Source organism: Coregonus clupeaformis, chromosome 23 (genome assembly GCF_020615455.1).
Source record: "Coregonus clupeaformis isolate EN_2021a chromosome 23, ASM2061545v1, whole genome shotgun sequence".
Taxonomy (NCBI): Eukaryota; Metazoa; Chordata; class Actinopteri; order Salmoniformes; family Salmonidae; genus Coregonus; species Coregonus clupeaformis.
In genome coordinates, this window is record NC_059214.1 from 44,612,537 (window position 1) to 44,628,551 (window position 16,015).

The 16,015-nt window shown below is 44.4% G+C and overlaps 1 protein-coding gene across 3 annotated transcripts; it reads right to left on the reverse strand.

Moving 5' to 3' along the window:
- Positions 1-1,150: 1,150 nt before the first annotated feature.
- Positions 1,151-11,659, reverse strand: LOC121536524 (ribonuclease H2 subunit B). Of its 3 annotated transcripts, none has more exons than XM_045206714.1 (11): positions 11,456-11,657; positions 10,882-10,953; positions 10,586-10,693; positions 10,408-10,484; positions 9,006-9,120; positions 8,655-8,719; positions 6,659-6,764; positions 3,490-3,571; positions 3,043-3,088; positions 2,591-2,668; positions 1,151-1,364 (listed from the first exon to the last, which is right to left on the reverse strand). In XM_045206714.1, exons 1-11 carry the CDS (start codon positions 11,532-11,534, stop codon positions 1,254-1,256), a joined length of 939 nt encoding a protein of 312 aa, XP_045062649.1. In that variant the 5' UTR covers positions 11,535-11,657; the 3' UTR covers positions 1,151-1,253. The 3 variants fall into 3 exon arrangements, with proteins under 3 accessions (XP_045062649.1, XP_041699791.2, XP_045062650.1); XM_041843857.2 differs by having other exon boundaries at positions 11,471-11,656; XM_045206715.1 differs by lacking the exon at positions 2,591-2,668 and having other exon boundaries at positions 11,456-11,659.
- Positions 11,660-16,015: the final 4,356 nt, after the last annotated feature.

A 16,015-nucleotide genomic window follows, 5' to 3' on the forward strand; every position in this document is an offset into this window, starting at 1 on the left:
AATCTGAGACCACATGTTGTACTGCTGCTGATTATCTACAGTAATCTGAGACCACATGTTGTACTGCTGCTGGTGATCTACAGTAATTTGAGACCACATGTTGTACTGCTGCTGTTTATCTACAGTAATCTGAGACCACATGTTGTACTGCTGCTGTTTATCTACAGTAATCTGAGACCACATGTTGTACTGCTGCTGGTGATCTACAGTAATCTGAGACCACATGTTGTACTGCTGCTGGTGATCTACAGTAATCTGAGACCACATGTTGTACTGCTGCTGGTGATCTACAGTAATCTGAGACCACATGTTGTACTGCTGCTGGTGATCTACAGTAATCTGAGACCACATGTTGTACTGCTGCTGGTGATCTACAGTAATCTGAGACCACATGTTGTACTGCTGCTGGTGATCTACAGTAATCTGAGACCACATGTTGTACTGCTGCTGGTGATCTACAGTAATCAGACCACGTGTTGTACTGCTGCTGGTGATCTACAGTAATCTGAGACCACATGTTGTACTGCTGCTGGTGATCTACAGTAATCAGAGAGCTCAGTAAAGAATTGAGTGGGAGCAGCAAGTTTAAACATGTATCCATCACATACTCCACAAACCTTGAAGGAATAGTAACTATTCATTATCTTATGCTTTGTCCTCTTACTCTAACAACGTGATTCAACCCTGCCTCTCAATGCTAATTCAAATCACATTGCTACAGATGAGTTTCCTGCATCGGCCCCATTGTTTGGTGATTCAACCCTTTTCAAGGACAAAAAAATGAAAGGACAAAAATACAGTTATTTTCTTTATTACCAAAAGCGCAAGTGTGCGCGCACACACACTGTAGACAAGCACACCGAGACACACACACACCCCAACAGACAGACAGACACACTGTAGACACACACACTGACAGACACACACATTGTACATGCGCACTGAGAGACAGACACACTGTAGACACGCACACCGACAGACAGACAGACACACTGTAGACACGCACACCGACAGACAGACACTGTAGACACGCACACCGACAGACAGACACTGTAGACACGCACACCGACAGACAGACACTGTAGACACGCACACCGACAGACAGACAGACACACTGTAGACACGCACACCGACAGACAGACAGACACACTGTAGACACGCACACCGACAGACAGACAGACACACTGTAGACACGCACACCGACAGACAGACAGACACACTGACACGCACAAACTGCTGCATCATCCTAACATTCAGTTTTTGTCTGCCTTGCCCTTGGGGCTGAAGAAGGCAGACATGCTCTTCATGCCCGTTTTGTCCACCTTGGCCAGGGTCTTTTGTGCCGCACTCATCTTCTTGGGCGGCTGGAGGAGGAGAAAAGAGAGTCAATAGCATTGCTCATCCGCCTCGAGTGAAGACGGCTGAAACGTTATTACATATCATCATGACTCATTTCCAGACAGAATACACAAGGTTACTTGTAGGCCTCTGCACTGCACTCACGTAGACTGGTTTAGCTTGACAAAAAAGGATGTACGTACAGGGTTCTAAAATACATTTTCATTGATAGCACTGGTGCTCCCAACTAAGTTAGGAGCGCCACATTAAATTTAGCAGCCCCAGAAAATAATATTTTTTTATTGAGATACAGCTTAGATTGGGCCTATATGAATTCTAGCTACTTTTGAAGCACATGTTGTGCCTAGAAACAAATATGTAACCCTATAAAGACATTTGTTTATTATAAAAACTAAAATGTTGATACAAATACCTGTCATCAAAATTAATTTGTGGAATATTAGATTTCTACATTGTCTAAAAAAGCACTGTTTCCTATTGAGATGCATTACATAGAAAACTGTACAGTCTGTTAAAGAATGTCAAGTTTGTGAGTGATGACATGCAAATATGTCATTCATTCATTGCTATGACCAGTGATCGCCTGAAGAAGCTATCCCTTTTCTATTCTTTCTGTGCCCCCAAATGTTTGGATATACTGCTAAAGTTACCAGGTTGTTAGCTAGCTAGCTAATGAGGTAACATGACTAATCAAGGTGTTAACGGCCCGCGACATGGTTTATGAATGTAAAATGCAGCCTGCTAATGGAGATTTATCTCCCAAAAAACATAGCGCCAGCAATATGGGTCACAACTTTTGAACGGTTTGGGCTAGAGACAAGCTTTTTTTCTCTAGGGCACTCGGAAACAGCGGTACAGCGAAGCCTAATCATTACAACAATTATTTTCAGGCAGATTGTTTTCTAGGCGCACTGGTGCTCCTAAATTCTAATTGAAAGTCGTGCAGCAAAATATTTAGGAGCATATGTGGCCAAAATTGTTGCACTTTAGAGCCATGTAAATGTAGATATGTATTATGTAGGCATAGCTTGAAAACTAAAACCAAAAAGACATGACATTTAGTAAGGTACGAAAATCCTATCAATACCTAGAAAACTGTTACACAAAAAAGGCTTACAAAAGTCCAAAATGGAATGTTACAAAATGGAAGGTTACAAAATGGCAACACCCCCCCTCCCTCTTCATTTCTCTCCTGGGTCCCTTCGTGCAGACTGCCCCTAATCTCACTCACTTTGCGGGTGAAATCGGAGCTGTTGAATTTGGTGTAGTCCTCTCCCGCCTCCACTGGTTTGTCAGTCAGTTTCCGCTTCTGCCGACCGAACACGGGACTTACACAGTTAACCCTGCTTTCCACTCAGAACACCGACCATCACATCCCAGACACACACCCCAGACAAGCCAGCGACACGCAAGATACCGTGACTACCGCAAACCCACCAACACACGTGAAACAGGCATAAGAACACACTAATCTACCGCTACACTGCAACCATCAGGTGAATCTCAATAGAACACCACAGTTGAAAAGCAACTGACGCTGCAATATCTAAAAGCAAACAATTAATTGAAAAAATTCACAAAATGTTTTACCAAATAAAGAAAAACATACCTTGGAACAAATATGCTGTATACAAATGTAACTACACAGTGTGATGACAAATTCAAAGAAGCTGGAGAAAATACCTTTGAGGGGGGCTCCACCTCCTTAGGGCTTGAGAGCTCAGGTAACCTGTCAGGAGGAACGTGGAAGATTACTGACTCACCATCAAACTGTTACAGACTAACAATGCTGCTTAATGTGTTACCTTTCACTTGTATCATGGTCTTAATGTCACAATCTGTCACTTGAATTACCATTACATTTCCAGTCAAAAGCGCTGTCCTGGGCCCTGCACTTGTTTGTAAACTGTGGGGGATGTGTCTTGAAAAAAATCTAACTGTCACCGAGTTCTTTGAATTCTGTGGTGACTGCCTCCAAACCTGCCCACTCATCTTCAATTTTGGGGGCGGTTTCCATTTAATTCAAATTACTCAGTGCCAGTTACAATGAAGCTACATGAAAATGAAATTCTAGATTGTGCTTTTAACATGAATGCATAAAAACTAAGTACAGTTAATGTGTGTACATACTGGAGATGCTTGAGGAGGGCTTTGCTCAGGTCTTCACTGATGTACTCAGATATCAGGCCATGGGCATACCGCAGGTAGTCCTCTGTGTTATAATGAGGAGGGTTAATACCACAGCATCACTTTATACATTTCACAATTATAACCTTCCTATTGATATCACAGAAAACTGGGTTAACAATCTGAGCTGGAGTGAAATTCAAAATGTAAAACAGGAATTGGCAAAGTCTGTTGTGCTAGCTCCTGGGGCCTGGTTTATAAAATCATGCATACAGTGGGGAGAACACGTATTTTATACACCCGATTTTGCAGGTTTTCCTATTTACAAAGCATGTAGAAGTCTTTAATTGTTATCATAGGTACACTTCAACTGTGAGAGACGGAATCTAAAAGAAAAATCCAGAAAATCACATTGTATGATTTTTAAGTAATTAATTAGCATTTTATTGCATGACATAAGTATTTGATCACCTACCAACCAGTAAGAATTCCAGCTCTCACAGACCTGTTAGCTTTTCTTTAAGAAGCCCTCCTGTTCTCCACTCATTACCTGTATTAACTGCACCTGTTTGAACTCGTTACCTGTATAAAAGACACCTGTCCACACACTCAATCAAACAGACTCCAACCTCTCCACAATGGCCAAGACCAGAGAGCTGTGTAAGGACATCAGGGATAAAATTGTAGACCTGCACAAGGCTGGGACGGGCTACAGGACAATAGGCAAGCAGCTTGGTGAGAAGGCAACAACTGTTGGCGCAATTATTAGAAAATGGAAGAAGTTCAAGATGACGGTCAATCATCCTCGGTCTGGGGCTCCATGCAAGATCTCACCTCGTGGGGCATCAATGATCATGAGGAAGGTGAGGGATCAACCCAGAACTACACGGCAGGACCTGGTCAATGACCTAAAGAGAGCTGGGACCACAGTCTCAAAGAAAACCATTAGTAACACACTATGCCGTCATGGATTAAAATCCTGCAGCGCACACAAGGTCCCCCTGCTCAAGCCAGCGCATGTCCAGGCCCGTCTGAAGTTTGCCAATGACCATCTGGATGATCCAGAGGAGGAATGGGAGAAGGTCATTTGGTCTGATGAGACAAAAATAGAGATTTTTGGTCTAAACTCCACTCGCCGTGTTTGGAGGAAGAAGGAGGATGAGTACAACCGTGAAGCATGGAGGTGGAAACATCATTCTTTGGGGATGCTTTTCTGCAAAGGGGACAGGACGACTGCACCGTATTGAGGGGAGGATGGATGGGGCCATGTATCGCAAGATCTTGGCCAACAACCTCCTTCCCTCAGTAAGAGCATTGAAGATGGGTCGTGGCTGGGTCTTCCAGCATGACAACGACCCGAAACACACAGCCAGGGCAACTAAGGAGTGGCTCCGTAAGAAGCATCTCAAGGTCCTGGAGTGGCCTAGCCAGTCTCCAGACCTGAACCCAATAGAAAATCTTTGGAGGGGAGCTGAAAGTCCGTATTGCCCAGCGACAGCCCCGAAAACCTGAAGGATCTGGAGAAGGTCTGTATGGAGGAGTGGGCCAAAATCCCTGCTGCAGTGTGTGCAAACCTGGTCAAGACCTACAGGAAACATATGATCTCTGTAATTACAAACAAAGGTTTCTGTACCAAATATTAAGTTCTGCTTTTCTAATGTATCAAATACTTATGTCATGCAATAAAATGCAAATTAATTACTTAAAAATCATACAATGTGATTTTCTGGATTTTTGTTTTAGATTCCGTCTCTCACAGTTGATGTGTACCTATGATAAAAATGACAGACCTCTACATGCTTTGTAAGTAGGAAAACCTGCAAAATTGGCAGTGTATCAAATACTTGTTCTCCCCACTGTATGTACAAAATATAGCCCAAAATGTGCGTGAGCCAGTTCACGCAAAAGCTGGCATTTATACAAAATGTACTTGACGTGAGAATATGCTCACCTCCCCGCAAACTTTAGACAATGCGTACACATCTCTGCTAGTGGTTGACATATTGTATTGTATTGCAAGCTGGTAAGTAAGAACTTTGTGCAAAGGGGGATATGATGAAAAGCTTGTTCATAAAAAAACAGGAAAACATATGAACAAGAATGCAGCCATTTCCCGTTAGTGAGAAGAGCAAACAAAAAAGACATATTAATATTTTCATAACCATTGCAGAATAAATTCCTCACCTTTTCTGGGTTCATATTCCCCAAGTAGCCATAAAACAGATTACCATGTGCATCTTATTTAATTGGACCTAGTAGCCTAGTACATAAATAGGCTATGCATTTCAAGTTTCAATCTCATAGGCAGCGCGTTTTATAATACAGTCAAATTTAACATTGAAGTAGGCCTATGTATACTACTGTAATTGCATTTTATTTTGGAGTATCCAGCCCTAGACAATGTCTCAGAATTTGCGGGAAGTCCATCATTTTTAGGTTTGTGGAAAAGTGGATGCAAAACATTGCTGAATCCAAACGTTCTGCTGACAGGTCCACAACAAGTTGCCATGGTTCTCTTTCAGAAAGCGACACAAGTCCTTTTCCAGATACAGCATCAATTACTGCTAAAGATGAAACCATTCTGCCAACACATGAAATAGACCGGTAGCTTATGTAAAATATTGTACAGTATGGGTAGGCTACAGTATTGCTGTGCGATAGGAGCTCGACATTATAGCCTACTTAATCTCAGAGCCTATACCAAGACAGGAAATAGAAACCTAATCTATTGATCAACTAAATATTGAACAACAACTCGTCTTTTGCATGCTGTAGCCTAATGCCAATAGTTCAAAATTATACAGCAAATCCAGGGCATTATTGTCATCATAAAAGGTGAATGGAGGGCGTTTTCCAGCCTGAGTTTTAATACTAGTTCACGCGCGCAGTTTTACAACAGGTCAATTGTAACAGGTGATTTATAACGGAAACATTCGTATGTATGGCGTGCATCAAGTTTATATAAATCTAAATATTTTTGTACATGCGCAGACTTTTCAGAAATGGCGCACGCAGATATTTTGTGTGAAATGTACGCAACAATTATTAATTAGGTCCCTGATCTCTACAAGGGGTTTGGTCCCATCCTCTGGTTCATGTTATTTATGCAGGCTAGGGAGAGCATGGCCCAGGTGTAAAGTTTTGGACCAGACTGGCCCTGGGCTTGACTCACCTTCCTGGGTCCCGGACTCCTGCTTGACTCGGACATACGTCGTGGAATTTACTCCCTCTCCCACTGAGATGTTACTCTTTCTGAGGGTCTTCACTGTCCTCTCAGCCTGGAACAGCAGAGACACAGCAAGACCAACACTGTTAACGCTGTCACATCTACTGGCCATTCCCCACTCCACTCCTAGGAACCCACAGCATGGCATAACACCTGATTCAACTAAGGGATTGATGATTTGTTGATTAATGGGCTAGAACAAAAAGCTGGCACACCTTGAAGATCCGCAGGATCAAATTGAAGAACACAGCTTCAAGACGTACTATAGAGCGAGCAGTGGTTCCCAACCAGGGGTACTAGGATGCCTGGGGCACTGGGCCTATCCACAGGGGTACTAGGAAGCCTGGGGGTACTGGGCCTATCCACAGTGGTACTAGGATGCCTGGGGCACTGGGCCTATCCACAGGGGTACTAGGAAGCCTGGGGGCACTGGGCCTATCCACAGGGGTACTAGGAAGCCTGGGGGTACTGGGCCTATCCACAGTGGTACTAGGATGCCTGGGGCACTGGGCCTATCCACAGGGGTACTAGGATGCCTGGGGGCACTGGGCCTATCCACAGGGGTACTAGGAAGCCTGGGGGCACTGGGCCTATCCACAGGGGTACTAGGAAGCCTGGGGGCACTGGGCCTATCCACAGGGGTACTAGGAAGCCTGGGGGTACTGGGCCTATCCACAGGGGTACTAGGAAGCCTGGGGGCACTGGGCCTATCCACAGGGGTACTAGGAAGCCTGGGGGCACTGGGCCTATCCACAGGGGTACTAGGAAGCCTGGGGCACTGGGCCTATCCACAGGGGTACTAGGAAGCCTGGGGGCACTGGGCCTATCCACAGGGGTACTAGGAAGCCTGGGGGCACTGGGCCCTATCCACAGGGGTACTAGGATGCCTGGGGCACTGGGCCTATCCACAGGGGTACTAGGATGCCTGGGGGCACTGGGCCTATCCACAGGGGTACTAGGAAGCCTGGGGGCACTGGGCCTATCCACAGGGGTACTAGGAAGCCTGGGGGCACTGGGCCTATCCACAGTGGTACTAGGATGCCTGGGGCACTGGGCCTATCCACAGGGGTACTAGGAAGCCTGGGGGCACTGGGCCTATCCACAGGGGTACTAGGAAGCCTGGGGGCACTGGGCCTATCCACAGGGGTACTAGGATGCCTGGGGCACTGGGCCTATCCACGGGGGTACTAGGAAGCCTGGGGGCACTGGGCCTATCCACAGGGGTACTAGGAAGCCTGGGGGCACTGGGCCTATCCACAGGGGTACTAGGAAGCCTGGGGGCACTGGGCCTATCCACAGGGGTACTAGGAAGCCTGGGGCACTGGGCCTATCCACAGGGGTACTAGGAAGCATGGGGGCACTGGGCCTATCCACAGGGGTACTAGGAAGCCTGGGGGCACAGGGCCTATCCACAGTGGTACTAGGAAGCCTGGGGCACTGGGCCTATCCACAGGGGTACTAGGAAGCCTGGGGGCACTGGGCCTATCCACAGGGGTACTAGGAAGCCTGGGGGCACTGGGCCTATCCACAGGGGTACTAGGAAGCCTGGGGGCACTGGGCCTATCCACAGGGGTACTAGGAAGCCTGGGGGCACTGGGCCTATCCACAGGGGTACTAGGAAGCCTGGGGGCACTGGGCCTATCCACAGGGGTACTAGGAAGCCTGGGGGCACTGGGCCTATCCACAGGGGTACTAGGATGCCTGGGGGCACTGGGCCTATCCACAGGGGTATTAGGATGCCTGGAGGCACTGGGCCTATCCACAGGGGTACTAGAGAAGACTCATGAGACCAATGGCCTAATGGTAAAATGCACATGAGGGGGTACTTCAGAGGTACTCCAGGCAGAGCAAAATTCAGTTGGTGGTACAGTAACCAAAAAAGGTTTGGAACCACTGCAATAGAGGATATGGGCATATGCAGCTCATAGTGCTCAATGGGTACCTTTTTCTTTAACCATTCCATGGTCCTCTCCTGGCTGTAGCGGTGATACTTCAGACTGCCCACCTCTGAAGGAGCAGCACAAACAGCATGTATAACACTTGAGACCACAACATTACACTTGTTTACTGTGTTCACGTGCAGCTCATTCTTAGAAAATCAGAAACATTGACAATTATCTGATATACACATTTAATCCAGCAACCATTAATGTACCCTTCAGACTGACGTAGAAGTGAGAAGCTAATTATTGGGGTGAGGGGGGTTGTAATCAGAGTTTGATAGTAATTGTTTCTGAGGAGCACATTAACTTTCAACATTAGGTTGTGTCTGCTGAACAAATTGACATCTGACCTTTCTCCTCAGCCACATGGTGCAGCGAGGCCTGGGAGCGTGTGCAGCTCAGCAGCCTAGTGCATGCTGGGAAGTCCTCGTCCATCACTACCTGGTCCATGGGCTGGAACTTCCCCTGCAGCAGAACACAGAGAAATTAAATCACAAAGAGAAGAAGACAGCGATGACATCACAAAAGAAGGGCAGAAATTACCTTGCAAAGAGAGAAGGACCGAATGTCATCACGATGACTGGACAGAGATTACATCACATAGGACAGAGATGACATCACAAAAGAGAGGAAGACAGAATGATATGTCATCACGATGACCGGACAGAGATGGAATCCCACAGGACAGAGATGACATCACAAAAGAGAGGAAGACAGAGATGACATCACAAAAGAGAGGAAGACAGAATGATATGTCATCACGATGACCTGACAGAGATGGAATCACAGAGGACAGAGATGACATCACAAAGAGATAAGGACACATGACATCGCAAAAGGAAGAAAGAGCGATGGATGACATCACAATGGGGGGACAAGAGAGATTGCAAAGAGAGAAAGACTGACGAAGATGAAATCATAAAGGGGGAGAGATAAAGATGCAATAAACCCAATTTATTTAATTTCAAAAGTGCATATGGCCTTATGGGCCTTACCTCTCTGCCCAGAGTGGGTGAAAACGCACTTTGGTGATGACATTTCACTTCCTTATGTTATGAGTCATTTAGTGGGGTCTTTCTCTAACATATCATTATGTCCAAAAAGTCTGATTTCGTAAACTAATACATCCGATAAAAAGCACCGAGCTCTGTTGACAGAGTGGTGTAGCTTTATTGCCAAAACCTTTGAGGATTTTACATTGTGGTCGTCGTCTTCCAAGTTGTTTCCGCAGGTCGCAAAAAATGTGCATGACATGAGCTGAATTAAAGGCTTTGAAAATAAAAAGCTTGGGGTATGCTCAGTGCGCCGTTGACCTTTCACAGAGATACGCTTGTTTTTGTGAGAAGTCTTCAAAAAAAGAACAGAAACTTTGCATTATTATGAACAGCGTATAATAAAATATGAAAATACTATGTCATGTCTCAAAATCGATATCTATTTTATTTCTATATTGTTTTATGTCCTCCGGATTTGAAAAGAAAAATGAAGAGTTCAATGGTAAGCCTGTCAGGTAGCCTTAAATCTCTCACAGCATCCAGCCTAGCTAACCACTTCTTTATTCTGGCCTCCATTGATTTATTTTCCCTAATTCTGACCATCCTACAAGGGTAAAAACGGCAATAACTTTTGACCGGATTATGATAGAGACATGAGGTTTGAACCATTGGTTTTCTTAGAGGATTATCTACACAATAAAGATAGTATTTTGCACATTGGTCAAAATGTGCGATTTTGATTGGCCACCCTACTTACCTCTTTACCCGCTTTGATCAAGTAGGGCAACAGCAGGTAGAGTGGATCCATTGGAGTGACATACAGAAGTCTCCCATCTGTTCAAAATCAAATAAAACATTTGAATCTTCAACACCACAATGTACACCTCGTACTAGACTGGTCAAGCTTAGCTACCTATCATCTGATTGTAAATTACCTCTCTGTACTGTCTGGCCAATGAACCAGGAGTGGAAGTCCTCGTTGAAGGCTTTGACCTCATACAGCTGCACATCACCACTGCCCAACAGGTACAAAGACGCTGCATCTAGAAAAGTACAAATAGATAGCTAGCTAATTTCACTAGATAGAATAGAAAGAAAGTTAGCTACCACTTTGGAGAAGTGGGTTATGATTTCAATGCTTTTGACTTTCATAGTTTTGCTTCGAATGATAGGTAGTTAACGTTGTGCCTGTGTAAAATGTGTTATTGACGCTAGATAGCTAGCTAGCTACCTGTTGAAGGGTTCCTAAGCCGGATGAAAGTGGGGTCACTGTCATCTTTCTGTGGTGTTTCCACGGCGGAGTCTGTGTGGGCAAAGAAATACACAAACACATTACATGCTGCTATTGTCGCGGGATGCAGCGCACTGGATGCGAAACTTTGTTGCAAGTGGAGCTGCTCCAGTTAGATAAAGATGGATCTAACTCTAGTACAGATCACTGTAATATGGATTTTCAGCTATGATGGATCATGCAACAACTGCCATTGTTACCTTGATACCAGTAGCTGGAAAGACTAACCAACATTGATATCGCCATTATAGTAGCTAAATTACATTCTACCTAAACTAACTAGCTAAATTACCTATTTAGGTAGCTGCCAGCTATCTATTTAGTTAACTAGCGAACGTTGTACCACAGATAGGTTAGTTATACAAATCTTTGCTATACGTTACCACAGATATAAGAATTACAATATTAGGTTATGCACAGATGAAAGTGAAACTAGTAAACTAACGTTCGTTAGCTAGCTACACTTTTTTACATTTAAGTCATTTAGCAGACGCTCTTATCCAGAGCGACTTACAGTTGCCTAATTTACCTGCAGCAACAACAACCCATCTGTCGTTTCGTGAATGTGGTGACCGCTTCTTTTTAGTGGTCATTTTGATCTCTGCTAGTTAAAATGGCGCGTAACAATTAAAAACCAGTATTTTCTTGTCAAGAAGATAGCTAACAGTAGCTAGCTGGTTGTTATCAGTGCAACAAATCAGCGTCTCGTCAGCAGCACAAAAAAGTACTTCCGGGTCACGGAATTTCGGAAACGTTCAAATAAAAGTCCCTCACGTAATAGTAGAAAAGTCTCAATAACCTATATTTAATTCATATTTAAGCAACATTTGCATTAAATATAGGTTTTAAAATATGAAATACATAGGCTTATAGAGCAAAAACTATTATAGGTGCCCCAGTAAAAGTATTATAGGGAATACTCAGTAGGGTCTGTAGAATATATATAAGATGTCATTTCATGGGGCACTGAATTATAAAGAGGTTGCTGGCCTTAGACTGTTTGGACTACCACACCAGATATTGTTGTTATTTTTGTGCCCCGTGTAGCAGAACATTTTACAGTTAAGAGAGACACCATTTTTCCATAGAGTACAATTGAAATCACAATTGTTGGCAACAACAAACAGATGTACAATCACTTGATTCACAATCAGAGATTTCTGTCATTCCACAATATGAATACTTCTCCAATCACACGTTACCCAATTAAATGTTTCTAAATACTACATCAGCATTTTCTGAATGGTATAAGAGATGACTTAGAGCTGACCAAGGGAAACTGTCTCCTCACTTCAAAAAGGCAATTTCCCTGTTTGAAGCAATGAACACCAGGTGGTTGCAATTAAGGTCAGTATCAGGTAGAACAGAAAACCAGCAGGCTCCGGACCTCGTAGGGTAAGAGTTGAATACCCCTGCCTTAGAGTCTAAGGGCCCGGGCTGGGATTCTATTAAGCTAGCTTTGTTGAGAACCAGATTTCCCTAATGCAGATAAACCTGGGGGAATAGCTAAATAGAGTACCACAGTATGAGTCATAATACCCATAAACCTAGCAGTCAAACAGGGAAATGGTTCCAATTGTTTTTCCACCATTCATTTTTCCCAAAGGGGATTTTAGAAACACTAAAAATAAGGGCTGTGCTTCATATAGGCTTACCCTGGCATGACGTTTTGATAACCGTGGAAATTTCTCTAGGACAATGTGACTTATCAATATTTGCCTGTATTTACCCCCCAAAAATGAAACGCTAATTAGCTGCTAATGTAGCTATCATATAGAACTACAAATGCCATGATGATTTGCACGAGACTGCTGAATTGAGGCAAAGGTAAGAATCTCTGGATTAACTATCTAGTGTTAGCTAAATGTAGTAATTCATAAATTGCCTACATTTCTTTAAAACTGACAATTCTGTGAACTGTCTTGTGCAAGTTTTAAATTGACAATACCTGTTAGCAAAAGTGTCAGCTAGAGATGACGTGCAGGAGCTTGCAGGGATTAGTAGTTTTGCATAATGTATACTTTGATGCTAATTAGCATTTTCTAATCGGAGTAAATAGAGCCGAATATATTGATAAAATTCACCTTGTCCAAGAGAGATTTACATGGTTATCAAAACATCATGCCACGGTAAGCCTACACAAAACACAGGCCTTATTTTAAGTGTTTCTAAAATCCCCTATGGGAAAATTGAAAGGTGGAAAAACGATTGGAACCGTTTCCCTGTTTCACCGCTAGGTTTTATGGGTATTATGACACCTCCACTGTGGGGCTATATTGGGGTGGAGACCAGGTGTAAATCAGTGACGCCTTGCTACACGTCAAACCAATCTAATGCCTTGCTTGGGCGGCGCTGCAATAGTGCTCACTAGATTAGTGTAGTAGGTGCAACAGTGCGTAACAATTATTTTTACAGTCTATGGTGAGAATGGCCGGGAAATCGCAGATTAAAACCCCATCAAAATATGTATGTCGATTTTATGTATAGAGCACAATTCTGACAAAATAGAATTACGTTTTTCCTCCAGGTTTTCTTCAATGTTCTGCAATGTTGCAAACTAGCGTATGGAACAACTCTCTGCAAAATGTGTCCTTCCCGGTCTGAAAATGGTGACAAATATAACACGTAGAACCAACTGGCACTTGGGGGAGGGTTCTTGAAATGTAATATCCAATAAAAATCTTGCTGCTGGGAGCCAGCGGACCATTCAAACCGCTTTTCCAATACACAATTCTCCAGACCTGCAAGGGAGGCGTGACAGTGACTTGATTATCAAGCAGTGGCGGTTGGTGCTGTTTAAGATGAGGGAGAACGATTATTTTTTGTTTATGAGCATGGCCTTATTTCTATTACAGCATATTGGATGACTGTCATTCATATTCCATTCACCCAGCTAAATATAACATCGATAGTTTTAGAATCTCAAATATAAACTGTGTTTTGTACTGCAAAAAATATTGATTTCGTGTCATATACATAGTGTTTTACCGCACACACTTATTTTGAAGGCAAAATAGGAAAACCGGAAGTATTAATGTTGCTGCCTGGACGCTAATGTTGCTGTCTTCACGACAATCTGCAACAAGAAGTGACGGTGCAATGCCGCAACGTGAGCATGGCACACTTGGCAAAAAAGGCGGTTAAATCCCTGTCGTTCCACAATAACGTGGTCTATTCTAGAGATTAGCAGGGGGTGTACATACGCACACATTTCTGTGTCAATATGTAGCTTGTTTTATGCTTTTACCAGATTGTTCAGTACAATTCTGTTTTTGACCTCTTGTCAAATTCTATTCTGTTTTTGACCTTTATAATGTTCTCAAGTGAGTCCCTTGGTCATGATTGCCTTTAATATTCTCAGTGAGTGATCATTTGAGTGAACAGCATTTCATGCCTGAGAAATACTACAGTAAAATAAATGATTGAGGCTTAATTTGCAAATACAGTATTGCACGTTATTGCTGTAGGTTGGTTGTTGTTCTAAAGTGGAAGTTGGGAGAGTTATATTTTCAGTGAAACGTAAGTGAGGGAGGCCCCGCTCTCTCGCTTTCCCAGATGTTTAGTTCATTTCATTCCGATCTCCTTTGCATTATTGTAGCCTTTCTCTGTCTATCCCTGTTCTCTCCTCGCTGCACAGGCCATACAAACGCTTCACACCACGTGGCTGTTGCCACTCTAATCTGGTGGTCCCTGCGCACACGACCCACATGGAGTTCCAGGTCTCTGGCAGCCTCTGGAACTGCCGTTCTGCAGCCAACAAGGCAGAGTTAATCTCAGCCTATGCTACTCTCGTCCCTCGACTTCTTGCCGCTGACGGAAACATGGATTACCACAGAAAACACTGCTACTCCTACTGCTCTTTCCTCGTCTAACCATGTGTTCTCGCATACCCCGAGAGCATCTGGTCAGTGCGGCGGTGGCACAGGAATCCTCATCCCTCCCAAGTGGACATTCTCTATTTTCCCCCTGACCCATCTGTCTATCTCCTCATTTGAATTCCATGCTGTCACAGTCACTAGCCCATTCAAGCTTAACATCCTTGTCATTTATCGCCCTCCAGGTTCCCTTGGAGAGTTCATCAATGAGCATGACGCCTTGATAAGTTACTTTCCTGAGGATGGCTCACCCCTTACAGTTCTGGGTGACTTTAACCTCCCTACATCTGCCTTTGACTCATTTCTCTCTGCCTCCTTCTTTCCACTCCTTTCCTCTTTTGACCTCACCCTCTCACCGTCCCCCCCTACTCACAAGGCAGGCAATACGCTTGACCTCATCTTTACTAGATGCTGTTCTTCTACTAATCTCACTGCAACTCCCCTCCAAGTCTCCGACCACTACTTTGTATCATTTTCTCTGTCGCTTTCCTCCAACACTACTCACTCTGCCCCTACTCAGATGGTAATGTGCCGTCGCAACCTTCGCTCTCTCTCTCCCGCTACTCTCTCCTCTTCCATCCTATCATCTCTTCCCTCTGCTAAATCCTTCTCCCTCCGATCTCCTGATTCTGCCTCCTCAACCCTCCTCTCCTCCCTTTCTGCATCTTTTGACTCTCTATGTCCCCTATCCTCCCGGCCGGCTCGGTCCTCCCCTCCTGCTCCGTGGCTTGACGACTCATTGCGAGCTCACAGAACAGGGCTCCGGGCAGCCGAGCGGAAATGGAGGAAAACTAGACTCCCTGCGGACCTGTCATCTTTTCACTCCCTCCTCTCTACATTCTCTTCCTCTGTTTCCGCTGCTAAAGCCACTTTCTACCACTCTAAATTTCAAGCCTCTGGCTCTAACCCTAAGAAGCTCTTTGCCACCTTCTCCTCCCTGCTGAATCCTCCTCCTCCTCCCCCTCCATCCTCACTCTCTGTGAATGACTTCGTCAACCATTTTGAAAAGAAGGTTGACGACATCCGATCCTCATTTATTAAGTCAAATGACACCGCTGGTCCTGCTCACACTGCCCTACCCTATGCTTTGACTTCTTTCTCCCCTCTCTCTCCAGATGAAATCTTGCGACTTGTGACGGCCGGCCGCCCAACAACCTGCCCGCTTGACCCTATCCCCTCCTCTCTTCTCCAGACAATTT

Bases quoted from the DNA above. Each gene is read 5' to 3' on its own strand.
- LOC121536524 (XM_045206714.1), bottom strand. From the start codon at position 11,534: ATGACCACTAAAAAGAAGCGGTCACCACATTCACGAAACGACAGATGG. The intron at 2,669-3,042 runs GTATTTTCTCCA...TTCGGTCGGCAG, and splicing joins AGGTGGAGCCCCCCTCAAAG to AAGCGGAAACTGACTGACAA. The intron at 1,365-2,590 runs GTGAGTGAGATT...CTCCTCCTCCAG, and splicing joins GCTCCGATTTCACCCGCAAA to CCGCCCAAGAAGATGAGTGC.